Source organism: Poromitra crassiceps (assembly GCF_964638095.1).
Source record: "Poromitra crassiceps genome assembly, chromosome: 4".
Taxonomy (NCBI): domain Eukaryota; kingdom Metazoa; phylum Chordata; class Actinopteri; order Beryciformes; family Melamphaidae; genus Poromitra; species Poromitra crassiceps.
Genome location: NC_139626.1, coordinates 58,553,402 through 58,576,564, shown reverse-complemented (window position 1 = coordinate 58,576,564; position 23,163 = coordinate 58,553,402). Strand labels below are relative to the sequence as shown.

At 42.3% G+C, this 23,163-nt stretch overlaps 1 protein-coding gene across 1 annotated transcript in view; it reads left to right on the top strand.

The window, feature by feature from the left end:
• The first annotated feature begins 575 nt into the window (after positions 1-575).
• Positions 576-23,163, top strand: part of mrpl4 (mitochondrial ribosomal protein L4) — a 31,432-nt gene continuing 8,844 nt past the window's right edge. Inside the window, exons 1-4 of the mRNA XM_083634753.1 lie at positions 576-754; positions 5,277-5,358; positions 15,784-15,955; positions 18,351-18,402. Coding sequence (XP_083490879.1) covers positions 704-754; positions 5,277-5,358; positions 15,784-15,955; positions 18,351-18,402 — 357 coding nt within the window. The 5' untranslated portion in view covers positions 576-703. The remainder of the gene's footprint in view (positions 755-5,276; positions 5,359-15,783; positions 15,956-18,350; positions 18,403-23,163) is intronic.

The following is a 23,163-nucleotide window of genomic DNA, read 5'->3' as shown; positions in this document are numbered from 1 at the left end:
GTTGAAATGTAGTTTTCGTGTAGACCAGATTTCAACTCTCAGTTACACAATAAAATGGACAAATGCCAATTCACACACTATCAATATTGTCTCTATTCCAAGCTACAACAAAGGTTTTAACAATATGATGAACCAAATTGTGTTTTTTTACACGTTGACGTTGTAACCGCATTTTAGCCGGTTGAAAAGAGGGTGAAATTAGGTCTTAGACGTTCAAACCCAATATCACCCAGATTTAAACTAAAAATCAACAATGAAAAAACGTTTTGTGCTCGCTGGGAAATGACTAAGTAATAGGCTACTAATTACAAAAGCATCAATTTTCGTTACGAATCCTATATCTCAATGATCCGAACTGGTTCATCCTCCAATTCTCTCTCTCTCTCTCTCTCTCTCTCTCTCTCTCTCTCTCTCTCTCTCTCTCTCTCTCTCTCTCTCTCTCTCTCTCTCTCTCTCTCTCTCTCTCTCTCTCTCTCTCTCTCTCTCTCTCTCTCTCTCTCTCTCTCTCTCTCTCGCACCACGCACGGTTGACGTCATCATCATGCGTCTACACAACACAGCAGCAGCCGCACCACATGACCTTCCATGGAGCAGACAGCGAGGAACTGGCTTCAAGTCTGACTGATTGTACACACTATATATAATGTGTTTTGCAGAGGAGCTGAATAGAGACTAAGCTAACGTTAGCTGTGTATAAGCCGACATGCTGCGCTTCTCTCTCACAGTCTGCTGCTGCAGGAGCGCCGCTCGGAGGGTGAGCAGCCTCCACATATCAACCTTAACGTTAGCTACATGTCTGTTATGGTGTTATTGCTAGTTTAACTAGTGATGGATCACAACACTCAATGTAAGTTATATAGCTACCTAATGCATTTTGGACTGTAACCAAAGCATATCGGCAACCTCAGACGTGTCAGAAAGAATATGAATGTGAGATACCAACCAAACCACCTGTTTCTAGAGACTGACAGTTATAACGCTAATTCCATCTCAAAATGTTAATTATAGCTATATATATAGCCTCAAGGTGATAGCAGTTGTCTAAACGCTATCATCTAAACATGCAGACGAGTGACAAAGCCTGTGTAACGTTTACATTACAAGCCTGAATGCTTGACCCTAGCCCCATAACGTGACGCCCGCTTACTGTACTCCGAGATAATTCTCGTACAGTCAGCAGTCGGCGTTAGAATCCTCAATAGGTGGGCAAGGCTGTTCAAAAAGCTCTCCTACCCGTATCCCACCTCCGATTGCAGATCAGAAGATATGATCGCCAGCCTAGTGAAGCCAGTAAGTTCGCCGGGGAGGTTAAATGATACTGCTGCCTGCGTGAAACAACCGTTTAGAAGCAGTCTTTGCACAGCCTGCACTGAATTTACAGCAGGGTGTGTTTGATCTCACCATCATGGTGCACCGCTTGCGAGCAAACGACACATGCGGCTGTCAGTGATCAACGCAAATCCAGCGCACCTGGGAAGCAAAACATGTCATGAAATACTCAAACTCCCAAGGTTCCTGTCGGCACTAGGAAGCTTCCCCTCAATACGGCACAGGCTGTGCAAAGACTGCTTCTAAATGGTTGTTTCACGCAGGCAGCAGTATCATTTAACCGCCCCGGCGAACTTACTGGCTTCACTAGGCTGGCGATCATATCTTCGGATCTGCAATCGGAGGTGGGATACGGGTAGGAGAGCTTTTTGAACAGCCTTGCCCACCTATTGAGGATTCTAACGCTGTGTGGCGCCGACTGCTGTACAGTAAGTACAGTAAGCGGCCTCACGTTATGGGGCTAGCTTGACCCTAGCCCCATAACGTGACCCTGCTCCGTATATTATAATAATATACTCCTACAGCAGTCAGGGTCACACAGCCTTCTTAATATAGGCAATAAGGGGGAAAGGCTGTTCAAAACGCTCTCTCAGACTAAGGCTAGGCTAAGTTAGCCTAGGGCTATCTTAGCCCTACTCTCTTAGCCCAGGGCTAAGAGCATGTAGTGTGAAAAGCCCTTATGTTGGTTTTCCCTTTAGTTTGTCATGCGTCTAGGTCTAAAAGCAGAGTTTCTAGGAAGGAATACTAAACAAGAACAGTAAATACTTAACCAGATACAAAATGATGAAGCACGTCAAGATTTAAAAAAACAACAACATAAAAATTAACTTTATCATGAATGGTTGAAATGCAAAATCTTGAAACAAAGATAGAAATGTATTACAACTTCTCAAACTGCAATGCAGGCTAGTCCAGATTGTGTTGTGCCTATGCTTTTATCAGCATGGCTAGTTTATAATCGTATTGTGTCTTGGTAGTAGGGCTGCTCGATTATGGCAAAAATCATAATCACGATTATTTTGATTGATATTGAGATCACGATTATTTAACACGATTATTCATTGACATTGAGAACATCATGAATTTATTGAACATTGACACTGGCTTTTCTTTTTAACACGTTCACTGCCATTGACGAGATATCTCGTCTTACAAAATCCAACGGTTGACTGCCAATGACGAGATATCTCGTCTTAAAAAAAAAAAAAAAAAAATCGACGGTGGGACGTGGATCCAACCCTTTTACGTCTCCTATACAAATATTGGAGGTATTGAATGTGTATAATCTATTTTACCGACCCACTGAGTGGCGACAGTGCTCTCCTGAGTAGAAAGAGGCAAGCCAAAACTGCAGGGGAAAGCGCGAGGAAGCCGTTCTCATACTGTAAAATGGATTGGCAAAAACGCTTTCGCTTTCGCGCTGACGCACAGCGGTGGCGCACAACGGTGGGGGGTTCCAAGAATAGACTGGGAGCACACTTTGAAACACGCAGCATAAATAAGCCCAGAATCGCAAGAGCTTCATCAGAGCTCTCAACCGAAACGCCAAGAAACGAGCGAGCCCCATCCAGACTCGCCTCGACGAGGGGCAGCCAGGCAGCAGCAACTCGTTTGTGACAGACCCGCTGCAGAGCCAAGGAGGGCGGAGGAGAACGCCCACGGAGGGAGGAGTTTGAAGCAGAGGGGGGTTTCCTGCTGTTATGGAGGAAATTACTGTTCAAAACTATTGTTTAGATGTCTGACGTCTTACTGATGCCAAAAATGAATGGTTAAAGTGACTGTTCTATCGAATTTCACAAAAAGCTGTTTATCTCAGCTTAAATCTTCAGACACTGAAACCATGCTGTATTCAACTGCTAATGCTTACATAACTACTAACTCTACAAACTAACTCTTTTAGACAGAGAAAGCACACATTCTATTAGTTCTTTTGAGATATTGTGTGTTCACAAAATCCTAACAGAAAAGAATCCTCGGCTCTTGAAAGATGAGCCAGAATCCTCAAAAAAAAAACTTGGCAGAAGCTAACTACAGTATTGAAAAACGGCTGGCAGTGAATGTGTTAACATTGGATGTCTTTGGATTTTAGATATAATTGAAAATAAATAAATAAATAAATAAGTGAAAATAAATAATAAAAGTGCAAAGATTTAGAAATAAAATAAAAACAAAAATAAATATACAGTATATGTAGGTCTACTATGTTGCAGTGAACTGCCACAACCAACTGCAACTATTAATCTACATTCAATATGTTGGTAAACATCTGAACTAGTAGTCCTTAAACCTCAAATCTAACCAAATGAGAACGCTATTGAGTAACGTTCGTTTACATTACATTAAATTACTCATTTGGCAGATGGTTTTATCCAAAGCGACTTACGTTTAGGTTTATAATAGGCTATTGTTAATGTTTATCTGTGAGCTCGTTAGCTGTTGAATATGCGTTCGCATTGTAAAGAGTGTCCTGAATCGATGACACTTTGCGGTGGCAGGAGTAACTAGATGGGGCTTTGTCTTTTTGTTCGTTTAGCGTTATTTCTTGGTCATAGACCACTTTGTGAGTGGATTTCAAGTGATTAAACGAAAGAGGGAGAGGTCGTGTTGTTGCCGGGTGCTGCCACGACCGCGCATATCTTGACAGGTGGGTCAAAACTCGCATCGCAAGTCCGTGCTGCACACTCGCACCACTCCCGATGTGCAAGTTACACATCAGTTACACATCAAGAGCGATGCGAATATACAGCACGGAACCGCGACGCGAGCCTCGACCCACCATGTCACATCCACAGACTTGGAACAAACAGTGCAAGATATGCGCAGTGTTATGGACCTTTAAACTCGGCGAAACCATAGTGTTTCCACCCCACGTACGTTGTTTCACCTCTCTTCCCGACCAGCGGCTCTCTTTCTGTGAAATAAGCGGGGAGGAGAAACGTGCCTGTGGCTCTTCACACGACAGTCACAACTCGATGGTGTGTTTTGGGCTTTGGGGGAGGGGCCGAGCAAAGGAAGTAGGGGTGGGGGAAAAAATCGATTCACCTAAGTATCGCGATTTTTAATGTCACGATTTTTTGAATCGATCTTTTATTCCAGAATCGATAATCGCAATTTTTTTTTTTTTTTTTTTTTTTTTTTGGGTGCTTGCAGTCAGGCCACTCACTGAACAGCAGGCCAGGCGCTGCCTACTGGTTTACTAGTGGTTTTATTACTTTATTAGTTAGTCTGAAGTAATAATTACACTTCAGGGTTAAAGTGGGTGCATCTCATTGTAAAATTGGACTTCAAACGGCCCAAATCTGGCTTCAAACGGCCCAAATTTCACACGCGTGTGCCCATATCGGCCTGGCCTGCTTGGTATCTAATGCCCGGCCTGAATTATGATCCCAGTCCGCCCCTGTTTTTAACTATATCGCCCAGCCCTACTCATGATATATAATATACAGTCTCTAGTGTATGATTCAACTTTTCCCATGTTCTAATCTAGTGTAAAAAAGCAAACAAACTGAAAAAATAAAAGAAAAAAATAAACAAAAATCGCAATAAATCGTAATATCGAATCGCTATAATCGTAGAATCGCAATACTTAAGAATCGCAATATAAATCGAATCGGCACCCAAGAATCGTGATAGTATCGAATCGGGAGATAAGTGAATCGCCACAGCCCTAAAAGGAAGGGGTGCGCTTGATTTACAACACAAGACAGAACGAGAGAGACAAGAGCCGCAAAATCGTTTGATGTCGATGATCTTGTTTTCATAATCGCCCAAATCCTAATCTAGATGAAAATTCGATTAATCGAGCAGCCCTACTTGGTAGGTAGCTTGATATTAAAAGGTGTTGATGCAGCTGCGGAACGCTCCCAGATGCAGCCTGTCCTGTGGTGAGGGGCGATGGCAGTTTTGCTGTGTTTTGCTAAAACTAAACGAGACTTTTCTTTCCTCAGTTTGCGTCGTCGTTCTCTGGTGAGAGCGCTCTGCCCTCCAACCTGCTGCTGCCCTCCAACCTGGTCGATCCTGCAAGATCCAGTGAGTTGGAAGCCTGTTGCTTGTTAGAGCTATGGATCTGACTGCTTGGCTGTATGTGGTTGCTACTGGAGCTCAACTGATATGGGACTTGGAAGTAGGGCTGCCACAAACGTTACCCCCGCTAGCCGGGCGCTTCTCGCTCATACTCGGCATTAGCGACCGGCGAACGTCAACGCATCTCCCGTCAAGCAATTGTGCCGCTCTCACGTCTAGGTTTAAAAGCCAACCCTGACCTGAGCCAAACGCGTGAAGTGAAGACGCTATCCCGATGCGCAACATCCTCTTCTTTTAATAACACATAGTGGCCTCTTCCAAATGGTTGCGTAAAATCCACTTTTCCGTCTTTGAAAAAGCGAAAATGTAGGTGCAATACCATTCCGGAAGTGTGGGGGGGGGGGGGGGGCATTAGTGAGTATGCAGCGAGTAAACAGTGAGTCGTTGTTTCCGGGTTGCTAAAGATGAATGATTTTCGGGTTTTTCAAAAGACAGAAAAGTGGATTTTATGCAACAATTTGGAAGAGGCACCTATGTTTTATTAAAAGAAGAGGATGTTGCGCATCGGGATAGCGTCTTCACTTCACGCGTTTGTCTCAGGTAAGGGTTTGTTTTTATACCTAGACGTGAGAGCGGCACGATTGTTTGAAATTGTTTGATGGGAAATGCGTTGACGTTCGCCGGGCGCTAATGCTCAGTATGAGCGAGAAGCGCCCGGCTAGCGGCGTAAACCACAAACGCTTATTTTGATAGTCGACTATAATAAACATGGGTTTTTTATAGCGCTTTTCTAGGACTCAAAGACGCTTTACAAAAAAGAAACACTAAGGCCTTGGCCACACTGATCCGTCAGAAAATGGACAGAACAGATAGACGGATAGATCCATGTCCGTTGCATGTACAAGTAACTTGATTTATTTGATTTATTGATTTTTGCACTGTAAAGACAATACATGCCAAGCGTATTACACCTGGAGGGGAAATTAATAAAATACAAAACATTTCAGTGCTTGGAGAGGTAAGAAACCCTAGAAGGGCTTATCGAGAACCTCACCATGTAAAAAATATCTATTTATATATATTTCTAAAAGATATATATATTATAACCAAGGAGATAGTACAGATAATAATACATAGATAGTACAAAAAAATAAAAAATAAAACAAAATAAACAAGACTTAATTGATCAATACATCAAAAGAAATAAAAATTACAATGGCAACAGAAAAAAAATTAACACAATTCCATTGAGGACAGATGTTCTTTTAGTTTTCTTTTGTAGACGGGTAGGGAGGGTGAGCTGTCCATCAGGTGGATATAGTTGTTCCATAGGATAACACCTTTGTATTTGATGGATAACTGCCCTCTGGTGGTACGACAAAGTGGAATATGCAGGAACTTAGATTGTCTAGTAGTTCTGGAGTGAATGTTTGAGTTTTTAAGAAAATATTGTTGAAAATGATATGGAAGTGTGTGACCCTGATACTGAACCTTGAAAAGAAAAATACATGTTTCCACAATGTTTATGTTATAAACAGTCAATATTTTTAATTTAGAAAATAAGGGGGCAGATGTGACTGTGGACTTGGAACTAGTGGCTATTCTAATAAAACGTTTCTGAATTAAATGGAGTTTATGTAGGTATGTAGGATAAGTGCTGGCCCATAGAATATTGCAATAAGTTAGGTATGGATATACAAGACTATAATATAACATTAATATACCGGATCTGTTGAGGTATTTGTGGACTTTTCTGATAATTCCCACAGATTTAGACATTTTCTTTGACACCAAATCAATGTGTTCTTTCCAGGAGCATTTTTCGTCAACAATTACCCCCAGGAAGCGAGTGGAATATACTCTCTGGATTTCTATTCCTTCAATAAATACTTTAGCATCATCAAATTTCTTCCTGCCAGCAAAGATTATATAATTTGTTTTCTTTACGTTTAAAGACAATTTGTTTAATTGAAACCATTTTGAATAGGCAAGGAGTCCAGAGTTAGCTTCAGTAATGAGGGTTTTAAAGTGCTTATGGGAAAGAAAAAGATTAGTGTCATCTGCAAATAAAATAGAAGATATAGAGCTAGATACAACGGCAAGATCATTTATATAAATCAAAAATAATAAAGGGCCAAGAATTGAACCTTGTGCCACACCACAAGTCATAACAGCTTTGTTAGACATACAATTACCAAAATAAACAAATTGGCTTCTATTGACAACATAGCTCTTAAACCATTTATAAACATCACCTTGAAAACCATATCTGGACAATTTTAGCAGTAAGACATCGTGGTTCACCGTATCAAACGCTTTAGACAGGTCAAGGAAAATGCCCAATGCGAACTCATTATTGTCTAATGCAGAGGAAATTTGGTCAATGAGGTGTAATAAAGCCATGTATGTTGAATGTTTTTTTCGGAAGCCATATTGATGGTTGTACAATATATTGTTTGAATTTATGTGATGGAGGGTTCTAATGTATACAAGTTTTTCAAGGATCTTCGAAAAACATGGTAATACTGAGATTGGGCGAAAATTTGTAAAAACGCTTTGATCGTCTGCTTTATAAATGGGAATGACTTTGGCTATCTTTAGGTCATTCGGAACAATGCCAGTTTCTAGTGAAAGTGAAAAAATGAAAGTTAGTGGTTTGATAATGGAATATTTTACCTCTTTTACAAGAGTTGCTCTGATATCATCATGACCTGCTGCTGATGGTTTGAGTTGATCTATAATTTTGAGTATTTCATTTGAATCAGGAGGATCAAAGCTACTAAAAGAAGAAAAACAACCATCAATATAGTCAAGGGGGCTTCCGCTTGGGGTAGGAATTTTTCCTCCAATAGTGGGACCCACATTCACAAAAAAATCATTAAACCCACATGCAATCTCATAAGGATTTGTGATGGTTTTCCCTGCTTCAACAAAATGACTTGGTGGTTTTAGTAATGTGTTTTTCCTATTCAGAAGCTGTTTAATAGTTGACCATGTTTCTTTAATGTTATTGGAGGATTCTTTAAATTTCTCACTATAGTATTTTTTCTTTGCTGCTCTAATAATATGATTAAATTTATTTTTATACATTTTGTAATTAATTTGGTTCAGGGGAGTGGGATTATGTACAAATTTCTTATAGAGACAATTTTTTTTCTTTGAGGACTTCTGAATCTCATTAGTAAACCAAGGCTTAGAAAGGTCTTGCTTTCTGGCTTTCTTTGCTGTAACTAATGGAAAACATTTATTAAGAATAGAATTAAAGGGTTCAATAAACGCTTGGTATGCACAGTTTACATCAGTTTGGGTATACACACTCTCCCAGGATAGACCATCAATTAGTTTTTTAAATGTAGTCATATTTTTTCCATTAAATTTCCTGTAAGTAGCTTTACCAGCAAATAGTTTTTCCTTTTTTTCCTCTATAAGGGAAAATTGAAAAACAGGGAAATGGTCTGAGATATCCACACAGAGTGTACCTGAACTGAGCACTTTATCTCCTGAGTTAGTCAGAATATTATCTATTAATGTAGCAGATTTATCTGTCACTCTAGTGGGTTCAGTGATAATGGGATAGAAGTAGTTGGAGTATAAATTATTCAAAAAATCCAGAGTTAATGAGTGTGTATCACTTTTGAAGAGATCTATATTATAGTCGCCGAGGATATAGGCCATTTTACCTTCTTTATTTATTAATTCCAATGTATAGGTCATACTGTCATTGAAATGATCAATGTCAGTATCAGGTGGGCGATAAACACATCCAATTATTATTTTCTTGTCACTTCTAGACAGAGTTATTTCAATAAATGTAGACTCAATGTCCTTAGTTTCTGTTTTAAGCTTAAGGTCATCTCTGTTAATGAAGTGGCTGTCACTATGCACGAACAGGGAAACACCACCACCTGTCCTGCCCTCCCTATTACAATGAAGTGCAGTGTAATTCGGCAGATCATATAGAGATTCTACATCATTTGAGAGCCACTTGTACAGCAGGTGGCAGTAAGCACCTTGAAGGTGTCAGCGACCCGCCTATAAACCGAGAGAAGAAGAAAGCTGGCGTCAGCTAGCTGTTAGCTCTGTGCGCTACGTTACTTATGTGGCAATAAAATGCCACCGAATGACCAGATTAGATGGTGAAATCAGACGGTGACACTGACTATCACGTTGTACAACAGCGGGATGGTGTACACAGCATTAATTGTAGCCTCCTTCACCGCCTCGGCCGCCATCTTCTTTGAAAAGTTGAAACAAATCTCGGAACGCCTCCTCTCGAGACCTCGACTCTGATTGGCTAAACGGACAGTGACTATCCGACCATCCGATACGTTCATCCAGAAAAAGTTCATCCCTCTTCAACTTTCTGTCCATAAAAACGTATGCAAATCTTCTGGATACGTACGCTTCTGAGTGCTCCACGGACAGTCGGACAGCTGTCATTGAAAATGAATGGAAGTGAACAGAGAAATGAACGCACACGGACAGACACCACGGATCAGTGTGGCCAAGGCCTAAAGGGGCGGGGACGACGTAAGTGCAACAGACAATGGACAAACACGACACAGGCACACAGGGATAGGCAGGGGGAGCTAGGAGAAGGCAGAGGAGAAGAGATGGGTTTTGAGGCGGGATTGGAAGACAGTGAGGGAGTCTGATTCTCTAATGTCCGGGCGGAGAGAGCTCCAGAGCTTGGGAGCTGCCCTGGAGAAGGCTCTGTCGCCGAAACTGCGGAGGTTGGACTTGGGGGTGGAGAGAAGGCCGGCAGAGGCGGATCGGAGGGAACGGGAGGGATGGTAGGGGGAGAGGAGGTTGGTGAGATACGGGGGGGCCAGTTGGTGGAGAGCTTTGTAAGTGATGACGAGGATTTTGTAGGTGGTCCGGAAGGAGATGGGAAGCCAATGGAGTTGTTGAAGGACTGGGGTGATGTGGTGCCAGGATTTGGTGTGGGTGAGAGGAGACGGGCGGCTGCGTTTTGGACCAGTTGGAGTCTATTGATGAGGGTGGAGTTGGTGCCGTAGAGGAGTGAGTTGCAGTAGTCCAGACGGGAGGAGATGAAGGCGTGAATGAGTGTTTCAGCAGCAGGGTGTGAGAGGGACGACCAGATCTTGGCGATGTTGCGGAGATGGTAGAAGGAGGTTTTGACAATATGGAGGATGTGGGGCTCAAGGGAGAGGGTGGGGTCAAAGATTACACTGAGGTTGCGTGCCTGAGGAGATGGGGTGCAGTCGATGGTGAGTGAGGGGTTGTTGAGTTTGCTGAGGGTGGATTTGGAGCCGATGAGGAGGAGTTCAGTTTTATTGCTGTTTAGTTGTAGGAAGTTGTGTTGCATCCAGACTTTTATTGCAGACAGGCAGGAGTTGATATGGGAAAGGGGTGGGTTCTGAGGGGATTTAGTGCTAGTCACCGATTATTTTAACGATTACTCGACTAATCGGATCATAAATTGTAGCTTATCGCACAATTACTCAATCGCTCCGATTTAGCGATCATCAGCTTATAAATTTAGCCTCCAAGTTGTTTTAAGCATGTGACAATTAAGATGATAATTCACTCAAAAATCATCTTTTAATGAACTTTAAAGTTTAGAGCATGTAGCAGCATATTTATTTCTGGCATCAATGTACTTGCATGTAATATTATGTAATATAGTGCAAATTGCAAAATAGTACACATTGAAATTGAAAACATATAGTGCAATGAAATTAGGGATGCACCGATATGAAAATTTTGGCCGATGCCGATAACGGATATTAACATTGCTGTTATGGCCGATAACCGATATTTACCGATGTCGATATGATCTGTATAAAACCACATTTTTATGATCATCACATTTTGGACATACTGAAAAACACATGTTAACACTGAATTTGAAAAAGTTATGCATTTCTTTATTTGCAAAGCCTTTGGAAAAGCCCATAAATCATAGATTTACTGCATTATTTCATATCAATGTGAAGAATTTGGCTGATAATGATAACCGATATTAACATTGCAACATCTGACCGATACCGATATGACCGATATGTTAAAAAATTAGGGATGCACGATATATCGGCAATCATATCGGTATCGGCCGATGTTGGTCATTTTTTAACATATCGGTCATATCGGTATCGGTCAGATGTTGCAATGTTAATATCGGTTATCATTATCAGCCAAATTCTTCACATTGATATGAAATAATGCAGTAAATGTATGATTTATGGGCTTTTCCAAAGGCTTTGCAAATAAAGAAATGCATAACTTTTTCAAATTCAGTGTTAACATGTGTTTTTCAGTATGTACAAAATGTGATTATCATAAAAATGTGGTTTTATACAGATCATATCGACATCGGTAAATATCGGTTATCGGCCATAACAGCAATGTTAATATCGGTTATCGGCATCGGCCAAAATTTTCATATCGGTGCATCCCTATAAAAAATGACTAACATCGGCCGATACCGATATGATTGCCGATATATCGTGCATCCCTAAATGAAATATCTACTATCCATTGAATGAATAATGCAAAATAAAACTAGGGCACTACTACGTGGAATGGAAATGGAACCAAAAACTATTCACTATGTAATGCAACCAAAATATCAACAACAATAAATTGTTTCAGTCTTTTCAGGCATCAAACACATTTTTAAATGTAGTAAGTAGAGACTGCAAACTGCTGAGTAAAATGAGGTTTCCAGTATTCCCGTCAGCAACACATGATCTTAACGTCGCTATGATGACAACATTACAGCAAGGCTTTTAACGTTAATATCGTCAATAGCTAACGTTAGCGGCTAAAACTTGTGAGTGAGCTAACATATTTGACCCTTATTTAACCAGGTTAGGTCTCATTGAGATTGAAAATCTCTTTTTCAAGAGAGACCTGGCCAAGAAAGCAGCATAAAGTTACAGACACATTTGAACATAAACAATACAAACAAAAACATCTAAAACGTAAGAAAATACACATCCATTTACTCAGCAACAGGGTTGTATACAAGTTCATTGTGGATCAAAACATTTGCAGACCTGGATTTCAGCTTCCTCCATACTTTTTTACCCTGGTTTTAAAAAGACTCATAGGGACTATGAGCACCTGGAGGTTTAGTGAGCATAGGGACTAGCACCTGGAGGTTATAGTGAGCATAGGGACTAGCACCTGGAGGTTTAGTGAGCATAGGGACTAGCACCTGGAGGTTTAGTGAGCATAGGGACTAGCACCTGGAGGTTTAGTGAGCATAGGGACTAGCACCTGGAGGTTTAGTGAGCATAGGGACTAGCACCTGGAGGTTTAGTGAGCATAGGGACTAGCACCTGGAGGTTTAGTGAGCATAGGGACTAGCACCTGGAGGTTATAGTGAGCATAGGGACTAGCACCTGGAGGTTTAGTGAGCATAGGGACTAGCACCTGGAGGTTTAGTGAGCGTTGGGACTATGAGCACCTGGAGGTTTACTGAGTGTTGGGACTATGAGCACCTGGAGGTTTAGTGAGCATAGGGACTAGCACCTGGAGGTTTAGTGAGCATAGGGACTAGCACCTGGAGGTTTAGTGAGCATAGGGACTATGAGCACCTGGAGGTTTAGTGAGCATAGGGACTAGCACCTGGAGGTTTAGTGAGCATAGGGACTAGCACCTGGAGGTTATAGTGAGCGTTGGGACTAGCACCTGGAGGTTTAGTGAGCATAGGGACTAGCACCTGGAGGTTTAGTGAGCATAGGGACTATGAGCACCTGGAGGTTTAGTGAGCATAGGGACTAGCACCTGGAGGTTTAGTGAGCGTTGGAGTTCATTCCAGGCCAGAGGGGCAGACACCTGGAAAGCTTTCTTGCCAAACTCAGTCCTTGTCTTAGGTACAGTCAGCAGGATGCAGTTTTGAGACCTAAGCTGATAAGAACTATTTTCTTGTAAATGAATGCAGGAGCATAGATCAGATGGTAGTTGTCTCAAGACGGCCTTATAAATGAAAATGAACCAATGAGACGTCCTCCGTAACGTTAAGGAGGGCCAGCCTACGCTCATGTAGAGAGGGTACAGCGATGTGTCCGGGACTTCAAATTTGTCACAACTCTAAGTGCACCATGATACACTGTGTCCAGCTTTCACAACGCTGTCGCAGGTGCAGACATATAAAGAATGTCACCATAATCTAATAGGGGTGGGGGAAAAAATCGATTCACCTAAGTATCGCGATTTTTAATGTCACGATTTTTTGGATCGATCTTTTATTCCAGAATCGATAATCGCAAAAAAAAAAAAAAAAAAAAAATTTTTTTTTTTTTTTTTTTTTTTTTTTTTTGGGTGCTTGCAGTCAGGCCACTCACTGAACAGCAGGCCAGGCGCTGCCTACTGGTTTACTAGTGGTTTTATTACTTTATTAGTTAGTCTGAAGTAATAATTACCGTAAATTCCGGACTATAAGACGCACCGGTCTATAAGCCGCGGGACCAAAATTGACTATTTTTTTCTTCTATAAGCCGCACCGGTCTATAAGCCGCGGGTGTTTTGATGTTTAATTACCATATGAAAGGGTTCGTGCACAGAGAGGAATGTCGGGAAAGAGATGGCTGTTTGGGAAAGCTCCCATTTATTAACATTTCAACAAAACAAAACAAAAGTCAGGTCACTAATCCCCAGACAAAATCACACAACAATAGGCTATATGTGCAGCAAACCTGTAACCAGAGAAGTCAAGTCACTAATCCTCGTCTTCCTCTTCTTCCTGCGTACTGAAACCACCAAAGTCCTCATCTTCAGTGTCGGAAACGAACAGGTTCAGGGTGGCTTCGTCAACCACTCTCCTCTCTCCTTCATTGTCACTCAAAACCAACGAACTCCTCTTCGTCACTGTCGGCATCGAACAGCCTCTGAAGCCTCTGACGGCCCTCAGCGCCAGCTGTGGCGGCGTCATCCTCTTCATCCCGCAGCAGTCCAGCGTTTTGGAACCCGTTGGTGATTGTGGATGTTTTCACACTCCTATAATATTCCGTGATCTTCCTTTGTGTTTGTCCTCCTGCTGCACCGTCCAACGCCTCACCATTGACTCATCGATGCCCAGGTTACGCGCGGCTGCTCTGTTTCCCTCTTTTAATGCGAGATTGACTGCTTTCAACTTGAAAGCTGCGTCGTGTGAATTTCTGCGTACCTTCCCCATGGTAAGTGAGAGTGTTGCTTCTACTGCTCGTCTTGTTGTGAATATTCCTTGATCTTCCTTTGTGTGAATTCGCCGAAGTTTGTGATTTTCTCCTGGTAGTCGGGGGAGGGAGTTGTTGGTCGAGTGGCCGTTTGCTTACCGTAATTACCATATGTAAGTGGTCACGCACAGAGGGGATTGTCGGGAAAGAGATGGCTGTTTGAGGAAGCTCCCATTTACCGTATTACCGTAACATTTCAACAAAACAACATAACACAACACCACCTTTGTTTATTTTTACAGTGCACACAGTGTCCGCGGTGTGGTGAAAAGAGGGCAAGAGAGGAAATTAAAACAGAAGTGGATTTATAGTTAGAAAGAGTGCTAAAAAAGAGAGATTTTATTTGTATTTTTTTTTTTTTTTCTGAAAAAATCCATAGATAAGACGCACCGTTATATAAGCCGCAGGGGCCAAAAAACGGGAAAAAAGCCGCGGCTTATAGTCCGGAATTTACGGTACACTTCAGGGTTAAAGTGGGTGCATCTCATTGTAAAATTGGGCTTCAAACGGCCCAAATTTCACGCGCGTTGGCCCATATCGGCCTGGCCTGCTTGGTATCTAATGCCCGGCCTGAATTATGATCCCAGTCCGCCCCTGTTTTTAACTATATCGCCCAGCCCTACTCATGATATATAATATACAGTCTCTAGTGTATGATTCAACTTTTCCCATGAGGACCACCTTCATGAGTTTTGAAGCTTTTACGTGCCGTTAAAAGGGCGGCCAGCTAGCAAACGGCTAAATGAGACTACACTGTTGAGTCGACGGGGATATTATACGTCAATAACGTCATCACTTCAAAGGACGAACACGGAAATTCTCTTTCCCTCACCTGGTTCAGCCCCGGGGTAATCGGTGCACAGCAGCGCACACATCAACAACAGTCCAGGTTGAGTGGTGAGTGACGTGACGCGGGGAAGCCTATGCGACACTGTGTGTAGTTCTGGATTCTCTTAGCACGAGCTTTTTACTTCTAGGGCTCGCATTTACGCGTCAAAACTCGTGAAAGTGGTCCTCATGTGTGAAGATTATCCGGCTGAACACTGGTTCGCGTTCGATTAAGCTTGCGTTGCCCAGAGACCTTATTTGAAGCATTGCGGCAAAAACCCATTCAAAAGTCCCATAGGCAGAAACAGTGAAGAACCAGGAAGTCCAGGGGACTTCCGCGTTCCGACTACAAAAATACGTGATCCCTGGGGCTCTCTATTGGATGAATGGGTGCAGCTCTACTTGTCTGTCCCTGCAGAGCGGGCCCCTCCCCCACCTGGCTGCCCCCTCCCTGTGGTAAGGAGGTGTGAGACGCCCGTGCCCGCACACCTCCGTCCGCTCCAGATGTGGGTGGAGACTCTGGAGCAGCAGGAGAGCCAACCGTCCGCTTTGGCTGAGCTCCACCCGGACGTGTTCGGAGTGCCGGCCAGGTAACGCCACCAGTCTGACGACTAATAAGACTCTGGGACAGACGGGCCCATATTTCGGGGGTTTCCGGGTTGAGCGGATATGTCCGCGCCAAGACTTCCGCTTCCTCACACAGCGCTGATTGTTTTCAGTCCAGTTGGCGCGAGAACGGAGTTGGAGCTGATCGTTTGTAGCTGTTTTAGTTCCAGACGACATTTCGCCTAATAATAATAAGGAATAGCTGCATATGCGACGTCGTCGGAGTGTCAACAACGACGGAAGGGGCGGGACGTCCGCTCTACAGCGGAAACCCCGACATATCGTCCGTCTGTCTCTGAGTCTTATTAGTCATCAGAGACTAATAACTCTGGGTGCCCAGATTGATGCAGTAGTGATGCGCGGGCTGCAGTTATCACCGCCGCTGACCACGGATATCCCGCGGGCGGGGCGGATCATAAAAGTAAAACATTCGGATTAATAGCGGATGGGTTGCGGGCGGGTGAAATGATGTATCATTAATGAGGAACATTAAAGTCGAGCTGAACCCAAAAATACCTGGGTATGCAGTGCACCTATTTAATAATGTATGCAAACAAAATCACAAAAGTTTTTCACACTTTTTCACATCAAAAGTTCATTTTTCAAGATTTCATTGATAACAGTAATGTACAGTTTGCTGACGTCACCTTGTACTATCAAATTTCTACCCCATTTCAACCAATCATATCACGACATGGCAGCTGTCAATCAAATCTTCATTTCGGGATAATTTTCTCTTCCAAAAGAAAGAGAAAATGGCGCCTAGTGCCTGTCATCTGGCAGAATTCCTATCCCATAAACTAACTACTAACTTGGCCAATTGTTAGAAACATGAACAAAAAACAAAAACTATAATCTCTAAGAATGCAAAGAAATGTAACTGGCTCGTTAAAACACGCATTCCAGGAATATTATTTACATTTATAACGATAATGGCGCGCGCCTCCGAGCCTCCCTGGCTGTCAGGGGTCGTCTCTCGGAGTTTCCAGGCGGGCGGGCAGCACCCATGCATCGGATTGTCCGCTCGCTCCGCACGAAGCAGCCTGGCTGCCTGGTACTCCGCGGATCCCACTCGCGTAGCACGACAACACGCTGAATCCCACCGGATTTGGGGGTGGAACACGCCAGGATTGGCCAATGCCAAAGCCAGCCGACAGAATTGTCAAATCAAATAATCGACAGCCTATATGGTCCGCCTCTCAATTTGTTTTCAGTCTGAAACGGACTCGGATGCACGTGACGAACGGGTTCACCTCGACTTTAATATTAATGATGTTCTCTAGTCTATGAACGTATTTTAAGCTTAATGTTTCGTCAGGCACATGTTAGCCGCCTATTGTTAGATAGCAAGGAGCCCCGAAGGACCCAAGACAGTAGTAAACAAATAGCCACGCATCAACGCTGGAAGAGAAGACGCGCTCGTATTATTTTCCCATACAGGTCAATCAAGTCTTGATCTGAAACTTAAAAGCTATAGCGTTAGCCTAGCATGCTACATGGGCAAGTGCTGGGCTGGATTAGAATACAGCATGGAAGTTTATTTGGATTCGACTGCAGCAGAAACAGTAAATTCATCCACCCACATCCATCGTTATTATTATTATTATAGTACGATTATTTCGTACTATAAATAGTACGAAATAATTTTCGCAGATTTATGGCGGGCGGATTGTTCATGCATACACGCGGAGTAGGGTGGCATAAAAGCTCATCCGCGCATCTCTAAGATGCAGCTTTTCTCCTTGAGGCAGTTAGTAGGTCTGGTGTGCATGTTAACACAGTCATCCTAGGCGACTAGCGTGATCCTGAACGTGTGAAAGCGAAAGCTTGTAGCAGCTGTCAAGCTGATGGTTGGTTCATTTGAACGATGATGCGTCTAAAACGTGACATGTTTGTTTAGAGGAAAATTTGCACAAAAATACCCTCTTTGAAACGGCTTTCAGTGGCAGAAGATCTCTCTTCTTGCGAGACTGTAAACAAAACTGTGTGATGTTAATCAGACAGATACACTTTTTGGCACCGTTTATTTGTAATAATCTTTACTAATGGTGAATGGATTTTGTTTTCAGAAGTTATCAATCTACAGAGCGTAGAATAAAAACCAATACCAATTTTGGATGACTAAAATATATATCTCAATAGTTGTGTATTTCATACTTTGCAACAATCTGTGTGAATCATATTTAACACCAACCCCAAAGTCTTCAAATCAAAAGAAATTGAGTCGGGAAACTTTTTGTTTGTTTGTTTTGTTTCTGTTTTTACTGCCGACCAAAACCTTTAAATACACACACAAAACTCTGGAAAAACGTGGGACTTTGAAATGGAAAATGTGCAGGAACCCTGCTTTCAACCATGTTTCGTTCCCTCTCCTCTCAGGCTCGACATCCTCCATCAAGTTGAAGTGTGGCAGAGAAATTACAAGAGGATCGTAAGTGTTTAGGGTTTGTCCCTGTGATCTCATTGCTCCTTGTGGTGAGAAGTTTGTGTAACCTGTGTTTGGTGAGATGTTTGTGTAACCTGTGTGTGTTTGGTGAGATGTTTGTGTAACCTGTGTGTGTTTGGTGAGATGGTTTGTGTAACCTGTGTGTGTTTGGTGAGATGTTTGTGTAACCTGTGTGTGTTTGGTGAGATGTTTGTGTAACCTGTGTGTGTTTGGTGAGATGTTTGTGTAACCTGTGTGTGTTTGGTGAGATGTTTGTGTAACCTGTGTGTGTTTGGTGAGATGTTTGTGTAACCTGTGTGTGTTTGGTGAGATGTTTGTGTAACCTGTGTGTGTTTGGTGAGATGTTTGTGTAACCTGTGTGTGTTTGGTGAGATGTTTGTGTAACCTGTGTGTGTTTGGTGAGATGTTTGTGTAACCTGTGTGTGTTTGGTGAGATGTTTGTGTAACCTGTGTGTGTGTTTGGTGAGATGTTTGTGTAACGTGTGTGTTTGGTGAGATGTTTGTGTAACCTGTGTGTGTTTGGTGAGATGTTTGTGTAACCTGTGTGTGTTTGGTGAGATGTTTGTGTAACCTGTGTGTGTTTGGTGAGATGTTTGTGTAACCTGTGTGTGTTTGGTGAGATGTTTGTGTAACCTGTGTGTGTGTTTGGTGAGATGTTTGTGTAACCTGTGTGTGTTTGGTGAGATGTTTGTGTAACCTGTGTGTGTTTGGTGAGATGTTTGTGTAACCTGTGTGTGTTTGGTGAGATGTTTGTGTAACGTGTGTGTTTGGTGAGATGTTTGTGTAACCTGTGTGTGTTTGGTGAGATGTTTGTGTAACCTGTGTGTGTTTGGTGAGATGTTTGTATAACCTGTGTGTGTTTGGTGAGATGTTTGTGTAACCTATGTGTGTTTGGTGAGATGTTTGTGTAACGTGTGTGTTTGGTGAGATGTTTGTGTAACCTGTGTGTGTTTGGTGAGATGTTTGTGTAACCTGTGTGTGTTTGGTGAGATGTTTGTGTAACCTGTGTGTGTTTGGTGAGATGTTTGTGTAACCTATGTGTGTTTGGTGAGATGTTTGTGTAACCTGTGTGTGTTTGGTGAGATGTTTGTGTAACCTGTGTGTGTGTTTGGTGAGATGTTTGTGTAACCTGTGTGTGTTTGGTGAGATGTTTGTGTAACCTGTGTGTGTTGTGTTTGATGAGATGTTTGTGTAACCTGTGTGTGTTTGGTGAGATGTTTGTGTAACCTATGTGTGTTTGGTGAGATGTTTGTGTAACCAATGTGTGTTTGGTGAGATGTTTGTGTAACCTGTGTGTGTTTGGTGAGATGTTTGTGTAACCTGTGTGTGTTTGGTGAGATGTTTGTGTAACCTGTGTGTGTTTGGTGAGATGTTTGTGTAACCTGTGTGTGTTGTGTTTGATGAGATGTTTGTGTAACCTGTGTGTGTTTGGTGAGATGTTTGTGTAACCTATGTGTGTTTGGTGAGATGTTTGTGTAACCAATGTGTGTTTGGTGAGATGTTTGTGTAACCTATGTGTGTTTGGTGAGATGTTTGTGTAACCAATGTGTGTTTGGTGAGATGTTTGTGTAACCTATGTGTGTTTGATGAGATGTTTGTGTAACCTGTGTGTGTTTGGTGAGATGTTTGTGTAACCTATGTGTGTTTGGTGAGATGTTTGTGTAACCTGTGTGTGTTTGGTGAGATGTTTGTGTAACCTGTGTGTGTTGTGTTTGATGAGATGTTTGTGTAACCTGTGTGTGTTTGGTGAGATGTTTGTGTAACCTGTGTGTGTTTGGTGAGATGTTTGTGTAACCTGTGTGTGTTTGGTGAGATGGTTTGTGTAACATGTGTGTTTGGTGAGATGTTTGTGTAACGTGTGTGTTTGGTGAGATGTTTGTGTAACCTGTGTGTGTTTGGTGAGATGTTTGTGTAACCTGTGTGTGTTTGGTGAGATGTTTGTGTAACCTGTGTGTGTTTGGTGAGATGTTAGTGTAACCTGTGTGTGTTTGGTGAGATGTTTGTGTAACCAATGTGTGTTTGGTGAGATGTTTGTGTAACCTGTGTGTGTTTGGTGAGATGTTTGTGTAACCTATGTGTGTTTGGTGAGATGTTTGTGTAACCTGTGTGTGTTTGGTGAGATGTTTGTGTAACCTGTGTGTGTTTGGTGAGATGGTTTGTGTAACCTGTGTGTGTTTGGTGAGATGTTTGTGTAACCTGTGTGTGTTTGGTGAGATGTTTGTGTAACCTGTGTGTGTTTGGTGAGATGTTTGTATAACCTGTGTGTGTTTGGTGAGATGGTTTGTGTAACCTGTGTGTGTTTGGTGAGATGTTTGTGTAACCTGTGTGTGTTTGGTGAGATGTTTGTGTAACCTGTGTGTGTTTGGTGAGATGTTTGTGTAACCTGTGTGTGTTGTGTTTGATGAGATGTTTGTGTAACCTGTGTGTGTTTGGTGAGATGTTTGTGTAACCTGTGTGTGTTTGGTGAGATGTTTGTGTAACCTGTGTGTGTTTGGTGAGATGTTTGTGTAACCTGTGTGTGTTTGGTGAGATGTTTGTGTAACCTATGTGTGTTTGGTGAGATGTTTGTGTAACCTGTGTGTGTTTGGTGAGATGGTTTGTGTAACCTGTGTGTGTTTGGTGAGATGTTTGTGTAACCTGTGTGTGTTTGGTGAGTTGTTTGTGTAACCTGTGTGTGTTTGGTGAGATGTTTGTGTAACCTGTGTGTGTTTGGTGAGATGTTTGTGTAACCTGTGTGTGTTTGGTGAGATGTTTGTGGAACCTGTGTGTGTTTGGTGAGATGTTTGTGTAACCTATGTGTGTTTGTGTAACCTGTGTGTGTTTGGTGAGATGTTTGTGTAACATGTGTGTGTTTGTGTAACCTGTGTGTGTTTGGTGAGATGTTTGTGTAACCTATGTGTGTTTGTGTAACCTGTGTGTGTTTGGTGAGATGTTTGTGGAACCTGTGTGTGTTTGGTGAGATGTTTGTGTAACCTATGTGTGTTTGTGTAACCTGTGTGTGTTTGGTGAGATGTTTGTGTAACATGTGTGTGTTTGTGTAACCTGTGTGTGTTTGGTGAGATGTTTGTGTAACCTATGTGTGTTTGTGTAACCTGTGTGTGTTTGGTGAGATGTTTGTGTAACCTATGTGTGTTTGTGTAACCTGTGTGTGTTTGGTGAGATGTTTGTGTAGCCTCCTGTGTGTGTTTGTGTAACCTGTGTGTGTTTGTGTAACCTGTGTGTGTTTGTGTAACCTGTGTGTGTTTGGTGAGATGGTTTGTGTAACATGTGTGTGTTTGGTGAGATGTTTGTGTTTGGTGAGATGTTTGTGTAACCTGTGTGTGTTTGGTGAGATGTTTGTGTAACCTATGTGTGTTTGGTGAGATGTTTGTGTAACCTGTGTGTGTTTGTGTAACCTCTGTGTATTTGGTGAGATGGTTTGTGTAACATGTGTGTGTTTGGTGAGATGTTTGTGTTTGGTGAGATGTTTGTGTAACCTGTGTGTGTTTGTGTAACCTGTGTGTGTTTGGTGAGATGGTTTGTGTAACATGTGTGTGTTTGGTGAGATGTTTGTGTTTGGTGAGATGTTTGTGTAACCTGTGTGTGTTTGGTGAGATGTTTGTGTAACCTGTGTGTGTTTGTGTAACCTGTGTGTGTTTGGTGAGATGGTTTGTGTAACATGTGTGTGTTTGGTGAGATGTTTGTGTTTGGTGAGATGTTTGTGTTTGGTGAGATGTTTGTGTAACCTGTGTGTGTTTGTGTAACCTGTGTGTGTTTGGTGAGATGGTTTGTGTAACATGTGTGTGTTTGGTGAGATGTTTGTGTTTGGTGAGATGTTTGTGTAACCTGTGTGTGTTTGTGTAACCTGTGTGTGTTTGGTGAGATGTTTGTGTAACCCAATGTGTGTTTGTGTAACCTGTGTGTGTTTGGTGAGATGTTTGTGTAACCTATGTGTGTTTGTGTAACCTGTGTGTGTTTGGTGAGATGTTTGTGTAACCTCCTGTGTGTGTTTGTGTAACCTGTGTGTGTTTGTGTAACCTGTGTGTGTGTTTGTGTAACCTGTGTGTGTTTGGTGAGATGGTTTGTGTAACATGTGTGTGTTTGGTGAGATGTTTGTGTTTGGTGAGATGTTTGTGTAACCTGTGTGTGTTTGGTGAGATGTTTGTGTAACCTGTGTGTGTTTGTGTAACCTGTGTGTGTTTGGTGAGATGGTTTGTGTAACATGTGTGTGTTTGGTGAGATGTTTGTGTTTGGTGAGATGTTTGTGTAACCTGTGTGTGTTTGTGTAACCTGTGTGTGTTTGGTGAGATGGTTTGTGTAACATGTGTGTGTTTGGTGAGATGTTTGTGTTTGGTGAGATGTTTGTGTAACCTGTGTGTGTTTGTGTAACCTGTGTGTGTTTGGTGAGATGTTTGTGTAACCTGTGTGTGTTTGGTGAGATGGTTTGTGTAACCTGTGTGTGTTTGGTGAGATGTTTGTGTAATCTGTGTGTGTTTGGTGAGATGTTTGTGTAACCTGTGTGTGTTTGGTGAGATGTTTGTGTAACCTGTGTGTGTTTGGTGAGATGTTTGTGTAACCTGTGTGTGTTTGGTGAGATGTTTGTGTAACCTATGTGTGTTTGGTGAGATGTTTGTGTAACCTGTGTGTGTTTGGTGAGATGTTTGTGTAACCTGTGTGTGTTTGGTGAGATGCATGTCTGTCTGCTGAGCGAGACGGATGAAGAAGATGAACTGTGTCGTTTCGCATGAGCAGGGATAGCCACCATGA